Source organism: Musca vetustissima, unplaced genomic scaffold (genome assembly GCF_032173495.1).
Source record: "Musca vetustissima isolate MV318-11 ecotype Yass unplaced genomic scaffold, APGP_CSIRO_Mvet_v1 utg320, whole genome shotgun sequence".
NCBI lineage: Eukaryota > Metazoa > Arthropoda > Insecta > Diptera > Muscidae > Musca > Musca vetustissima.
In genome coordinates, this window is record NW_026875384.1 from 679,179 (window position 1) to 687,150 (window position 7,972).

Below are 7,972 nucleotides of genomic sequence, written 5' to 3' on the forward strand. Positions count from 1 at the left end.
AAGGAACTATGTATCCATTTGCCTGTTACAAACATGTGCACAAAGGCCTAATACCATGTACCACAATGTGGTGAAGGGTATAATGACTTCAGCAGGACTCCACTACACTCTTTCGCCAATTTCGGTAACTCTTTAATGGGACATTTTCTCTCGTTTATAAAATCCTGGTTATCAGTTTTGTCTGATCTTACTCCAAAATGTTCAAATTGGACACCAGTCTAAGTAAAAATGTCGTTAAATTCGACCGGGACGAAATTTTTATAACCTTTACCATGTGGTGTGGTGTCAAATGTTTTTAAAAATGTCGGGAAATACTGTGGAGTCTATGTCATTGTAAATTATTTTCTGGTGCACTATGGGCCAGATATCCCATAGCCATAATTAAAGCAGTGGGAAATAAATAAATATCACATATAAGGGTCTCGAGGACGCTGATTACTATTCCGAAGGAAAAAACAAAAATTTAATAGAGTGAACCGTAAACGGTGATCAATTTTTAAAGTTGAATTAATCAAATTATTTTTGAACACGTTTTGTTGAGCTATGCCACTAATAGCAAATGTGAAACCAAATTATGAAAATCAAATAAAATGAGTCCAAAATGGGTGATCAAATATAAGGAAAAAAACTAAATATTAGGTTGGGGAATTTTTATATGAACTATATGACTCTATTTAACATGCTTCGGAATGTCCGATTTAGGCCAAAAATGCACCGTTTTGGTGTAGATTTTTTGCTATTTTAAGAGTAACTTCATAATGCCTCTCTCATAGAAGTCCTGCTCTTTATTTGAAAAACAACCTCGTAGTCAATTTTCACAATCCTCCTAGATATAATTTTTTATCATTAAAGAAATGTTGCAATGCAAGAAAAATATGATAATCGCTTGGTGCCAAGTGCTGACTGTATGGCGAATGCTTAAAACTTCCCAACCAAGCTCCCGAAGTTTGTGGTGAGTCAATGTAGGTGTGTTGTCCTGGTGGAACACGACACTTCACCTGTTGACCAATTCTGTCCGTTTCTGGTTAATTGTAAAAGGTTTAAAATAGTGATATTACGACTACCAACATGCCGGTGAACTTCTATCATTTCTCAGATTTTATCGACATTTTCGACGACCAGTGGTGCGAGGTGCATCTTTAACATCAAAAATTCCTGAAACGAAATCTACGAAATTGCACATAATTGACTGTTACAGTATCGGAACCATGAACACCATTCACAATTTTAGCCGCTTGGCTTGCATTTTCGCCTTTGTCAAAGAAAAACTGTGAAATGTACCGAATTTTCTCTTTGTTCACTTCCATTTTTAGTACCCTGTAACTCACAACTGACAAAAAACAAACAAAACAGCAAACTTATTTTTTTTTGCTTCTAACGTAAATCCAACGAGCATAAATCTGAAATTGTTTGATCGATACTTTACGGATTTCTTTGTTTTGGAAGGATACTGAAACATGCTTCAATTCTGGATGATCCTTTATATGGATAGTATACTAAACGCGACCTGATTTAAATACCATACCTGATTTATATACCATAGTATTCTAGGAGAGCCAAAAATCTCTATTTTATGTTTTGATACATAACAAAAAATTTTACGCTTATCAGGAATATACAATCTGTTGAAATCATTTGGCTCCACTGTCTTTTAAGAAGAAAGCCAAATATGGTAATATTGCTGTAAGAAAATAACCGTTATCCCAGCAAATTTCTATAAATAATTTTAATTTGTTGTTGTATGTTAAAAACAAATTTTATTAACAAATCGCTATTTATTAATAAAATATTTAAGTTTTGAAACTAAATTTAAGATTTTGAATAACAAATCTACGGCGTTAACTGGGACAATTCTGCAGAATCTAATATTAAAATTTAAGTTTAATTATATTTTCACATTAAATTTAGATTACAGTTCTAGTTCATAGCATAATTAAATTTTATATTAATTTATTTAAATTGTTATTAACAATAAGAAACAAACATCTTAATGTTGCATTAAAAGCTTCCTGAATTTAATTTATACTATACAGCTTTTAGTACTTAACATTTTTTTTATTTCAAAATAACATACACTGTAACGTTTATAAAACATATCCACTGTAACATAGCATTGTCAACGAAATGCAAATTGTTACATTAAAAAGCTTTTTTATGCTTGCCGAACATTCTCTGTAAACCCCGCTATGTAAACAAATCATCTGTTTGCGGCTGTTGACAATAACAGAGAAAGCTCCACCCTGCGTATGAGTGTTATATTCCTTTGCTGCTTGGGGAAAACGAAGGTTTAGTAGTTAGAAATTATACGGACACAACGGAGTGAAATTGTGAATAGAGTCAAGGAAAAAGAAGAAAAAATATAAATTTTGATTTTTGAAGCAGAAATTAAGAATTTTTAACAAAAGAATAAAATAAAATTTAACTTAAGTAATACCGACCAAAAGAAATGTGAGAAAAGTATCGAAACTCCGATTAAAAAGTGCCTTTTTGTAAATGAAATAAAGTTTGGTTTGATGGAGTTTTAATATCCTGTGAATTTTTTTCTGTTCGTTGTATAGTGGAAAGTGAAAGAAGAGTGAAAAAAAGAACGAAATGTTAGCATAACAACGAAGAATACTTGTAAAATACAATAAAAAACAAATATTAACGAATATTGACGGCGCTGCAGCTCTGCTATTGCCGTTCGATGGTGGCAGTGTGAAGTTCAAGGAATTATTTTTTTGTTTTCAAAATCCCATTGCACAAGACGATGTCGGCGGTGGCGGCGGCGACGACAACAACGGTGGTGTGTAAAAATCAATAATCATTCAAGCACCACCTGGCCCTTCTCTTCAAATACCTTACTCTGGTGGTGTGCCTCAGGCTAAAAATTGTGTGTGTGCTTTTGCAAACTGGTGGTGGTACGAACGAACAGATGATGAGTATGTCAGGAAATGTGTGTTGTTCAACAAAATAACAAAACATACAACAGGAAAACAGAAGGAAAGCAAAATATAAACAACAACAAAAAACATTGATAAACAATAGAGTGTAATATACTATAATCGGTTAAATTGCGGGTTTTCTGGTCTGCCACAGCGACGCAACCGCTTTCGCTGCAACATTGTGGGACTGTTGTTGCTCGCTGCAGACAAATGCTCGTTTGCGTATACGCGTTCTAAGCTTCTGCCAGCCATGTTGGCTGTCTTATGTGACCAGTCAAGTGTCATTATGACAAATGTTCTTGGCATTGCTGTAGTTCGCCATGTGCATAGCCATGTTGTATAATTGAGTAGAGTGCAACAAAAACAACAACAACTAGAACGTGGTTCAATAGTTACATTGAACTTAAAATGTGGACCAGTAATAAAATAAGTGTGCTAAGAAATCTATCGATATAAATCCAGCAGATCTCTGTGAGAGGTCGACCAACATCAATGTAACAGTTGATAGTGGCTGCTACCAATTTTCTTTGTCGCACTCTGTCTCCAGCTGTCTCTCACCACCTCCACGTGTACTTTGTTTTGAGTGAAACATTTTGGTAATTGTTGTAAATTAGACCGCTCACCTTCTCTCTCTTCGCTCTGCTAAAACAAATGACAAAATGTTCCCCTCATCACCACCCCCGACAGCTGACCAGCAACCAGCAACGGGTGAAACATCACGTATCAAAAGCTTTATGGGCCGTACCCCAGCCATTGGCATACTGAAATCAAAATTCCTGACGGTACTGGGAAATAGTAACGAATTATTAAATGGCATTTCATCGAAGGTAAGCAGTCAAAGTCCTGTGCAGCCATGCACAAATAATGTTTTTCCCTTGTCCTATTTCCTAATCAAAGCGGAGGCGGAAATATTTGTTTATGCGTTTTTTGTCAAACGTGAATAAGCATGTTTTTGTAGGGTTGAGTTACTGCCGTCATTAACCTTGAATTTAGCTTGGAAGTAGACTCAACGAAAACAATCGCACACACACACACTTACAACCCTATTCTGCCATTAATGCAAAGCTGGCAAAATAAAAGTTGAAGAGTTTTTTGCCATAGCCAAGGGCCAGGCCCACCAAACATCAACTACAAAGCGAATCGACGATGTTAGCATATGTTTCAAGGTTTTATTTGGCCAACACGCTTTGCTCAAATCATAACAAAATTGAAGGAGAAGAAGAAGCAGCAGTAGCAGAAGAAAAAAAGGAAAAATGTGTTAGCACGAATGGCAAGGATATGTGTGAGTCGTGTGCCTCCAGCTGCAGCAGTAGCGGCAGCGGCAGCGTCAGTGATAGTAGTTGTAGTAATTAATTGAAAAAGGAAAATAGAAAAACAACAACTATGCCTTCATAACTAAGCATGTGCTTTTGTGACTGACTGACTAACTGCCTGTCTGTCAGCTTAGCTGGCTTTCGGGCTGTCGTGGCATGTCATGGAACCTTGAAAATGCAATTTCTTTACATTTCAAAAAAAAAAAAAAGGAAAAAAGTAGGAACAGACTTTGTATGTGGGCAAAATAAAGAATATTTTAACGTTTTGCATTCTTTGATAATTACATGGCTGCAGTTGTTGTGTGTTGTGTTAGTGTTGTTGTTGTGTGCTGTTACCATTTGAAGGATACTTCCACAACCGGATGATTGTTCTTATTTAATTTTTGTGTGGTAATCTAAACTCGTTTATCTAAACCATTGTTGTGGCATTGCGTGTCTAAGTCAGTATGGTCGGAAATGTTAATATTAATGAAATACCATTAATTGCCAGATAGTGTCAAATAAGTTGTTGAGTACATTAATGAAAACCGTTATATGTAGAAATTTTAAATTTGAGTACCTTTTGGAATAAATAACTTTATAGAAATTGCCATTTGGTAAGGTCGAGAAACACCTATATGACCTATATTCTAAAAATAATAAAACTCCGTATTTGAATGAATTGCGTGTATAAGAAAGTAATAACAAAAATATTGTGTACGCTTATTTGCAGGAGTGGGGAAATTCGATATTTGTTTGCAATTTCGATTTAGATGAATAATTTATCAGATCCTTGAGGATTCAATTCCTTTCGGATATTCATGATTGGTGTGATTCAAAGGTTATTTACGTCGCTATCTTTCAGATAAAAAACCCTGAAAAAGGTTTGGTATATTTCTTGTAAAAAAATTAAGAAAATTTTTTTCTTTTGCTCCATGAGTATAAAGCCAACCAAGCCTCCAGATTTAGTCAATAGAATATTGTTTTCTAGAATAGGACAAAATGCTATGCGGAATTCTGATTCCCATATGATAAAATACCACCTGACAGAATATTAATAATACAAATCCATGTTTTGATATAGGTCTCACCCCACTTTAATCATTTTCATGATTTTAACCATATTTTCTAACTAATAGACTGTAATTTTTGATGACAGGATTTCAGAGGGTGAAGGACAACATCGGTTAGGAGTTAGGGGTTGAAATGGACCAAAACTTTCTTTTTGTCTATTTTTCTGGTCGCCCTAGAGGCCACAATTACGATCCGAATGTCACAAAATTTAGCATGGAGAAGATCCAAAGAATAAGAGTGGTTGTTTTGATTACGATCGGTATTTATTTAATGGGTGAATTAGACCCTGACATAAAAGTAACAAAAGACCGATTTGCCAACTTGTGGTCAAATTTCTTTCTATGGGTTATATATTAAGTTTTTTTCTTTTATATTTAATTTTATTTTTGAACATTTGCTTTATTTATTTTGTTAATTAATGATTAATGTCTATTGTCCGCTTCAATTGGTATAAAATCCTCATATTGGAATCCCCATGGCATTTTTCAAGATCATTTTCATTTTGGAAAAAAATAATGTTTGATGAGTTTTTGAATTCCTTCCATTATTCCATCTTTAACCAACTCTGCGAGGTGTTATGTTTTCAACAGATCACATTACAGAAATCTCTCAACAATATTGCATATAAAATAATAACAATATCTTGCAAATATATTTAATTATTTACAGTTGACCTTAAATATAAGTTCCAGTGATTCAGATTACTGTGATGATGACGAGGAAGAGGTTCCCAAATGTGAGTAGGGTTAATGATTTTTCACAAAATCAATCAAAACTTTTTAACAAATTCTGAAAATTTCCTCACAGATGATGAATCCATTGACTACACAAAAATCGATTACGAATCAAGAAGAGTAAAGGCTAGACGGGCCCATGAAGAGATCATATCAGGACGTTATAGACAACCAAATTTAGCACCAAGTAAGAAAAATACTACACTTAGAATGGGATATTCCAAAATACAATTTTATAAATGTTCTTCACAGGACCTCGCTTAGATGCCTTACGTAATCGTAAACCCGATAAATCCCGATCATCGTCATCCTCCTCCTCATCATCCTCATCGACATCCACATCATCCAGATCATTTAATAATGCCCATGCTCAAGATCGTTCACATGTCAGTAGTACAACCCGATCGGATTCCATTGAATCTCGACATTCGGGTGGCTATGAGAGGAAACGAGCCATAGCTGGGGCTCGACGCAGTGAACTGGATGTACAAAGAGATCTTATGAGACTTAATGAAATGCTGAAACCAAGCAATACTGCTGCTGTATCAGCAGCAAATGTTAGTGTTGGTGGTGCTGGCATGGGTGGCGTTAGCGGTGCTGCAACTGCGCCGGGAGCAGAGGTTACATTGCCGCCAACGTCTGCACCTCATATTGAGGTTCAACCGCCACACGATCGAGATCCTAGTAAATCTTCCATTGCCAATATGGCTGGAACAGTTTCAAGCCATTCCATACGTGTGCCTCCGGTTAGACGTAAAAATTCCAACAGCAGTACTTTAACCAGTTTACGGGATGATTTGGATTATCAGGTTAGCCCAAGTGGAGAGTCCACCGATTGGCGACATTTTATACGTTCCGAATCACAAAATTCTGTGCCTTCGTGGGCCTCTTCGATAAGCTTGGACTGTCGCACCGGCGAGGAGCCCATCAAAGAGTTTATGAAACGTTTCACGGACACCATCTTTTCGAATGCGAATGCCATTGATTTGGAACTGAAATCGGAATTTGGTGCTATGGCCCGCCTCGAAATCGGTAGACAATGGTTTGTGCGATTCCTGCTGCAGCAAAAGAATAAATCGAAGCGAGTCGAAGAGACGACGTTCCATTCGTTAATACAGCATTTTGCCATTGTGTTGTTTGAATGTGGCGAATGTTCGGATTATGGACCGGCCATGATAATGATGAATTTGAGTTTTCTATTCTACAGAGAGGGTAAGGGAAATGTGTGATTTGGAAGATTACTGAAAGAGAAACAGAGAATGAGAAATTTGTGTGTGTGTTTTGCAGTTGAAGTTCCCGGTTGTGATCCATATCGAGAATACTTGTGTACTTTTATACGCGAACAGCCTATTTGGATGTCTTTGAAATTTTGGAATGCTGCCTTTGTGGAGTGCATGGAAACGGAAAGAAATAATCGGCTGAAGTCGCGTCAAAAGAAACAAGAGAGGCGTAAGGCAAAAGAGAAGGCCAAGGAAGAAGTGGTTAAGCAAAAAGGTAACACCGGTGAAGTGAAGGAAAATGAAGACCAGACCTTGGCTACCAAACAACAAGATGTCTCAGAATCTAGCTCATCACATGGTAAAGCAAATCAGCCAAAAAAGGAAAAGTCCACAAAAGCGGGAAATGATCCGGTACAGGATTTCGAAAAGGAAATGGAAAATATTGCCTTTCGACAATTGGCGTAAATATTTGTGACATATAATTTGTGATTAAAAAAGTGATATAAAGTGAATGTGTGTGTGTATTTTCCATTACAGGACCTTCACCAGCAATATCCATGCTTTGGGTGCCCCACAAGATTTGTGTTTGGAATTCTTCAAGAAACAACACTCGGCCGTTGGCCTCAGCAAAGAGAAATCAAAACTTATTCGTGATAATGTTCATCGTATTTATTATGAAACCGAGTTGTGGGGTTCAAAACAATCCTGAAATATTTATTTGATTTGTA

The 7,972-nt window shown here is 36.2% G+C and overlaps 1 protein-coding gene across 1 annotated transcript; it reads left to right on the plus strand.

Moving 5' to 3' along the window:
- The first annotated feature begins 3,575 nt into the window (after nt 1-3,575).
- Nucleotides 3,576-7,972, plus strand: LOC133337870 (uncharacterized protein KIAA0513). The gene is made up of 7 exons (XM_061546080.1): nt 3,576-3,751; nt 5,960-6,026; nt 6,098-6,211; nt 6,277-6,606; nt 6,643-7,236; nt 7,312-7,705; nt 7,782-7,972. The coding sequence occupies exons 1-7, from the start codon at nt 3,584-3,586 to the stop codon at nt 7,951-7,953; spliced, it is 1,839 nt and encodes a 612-aa protein (XP_061402064.1). The 5' UTR covers nt 3,576-3,583; the 3' UTR covers nt 7,954-7,972.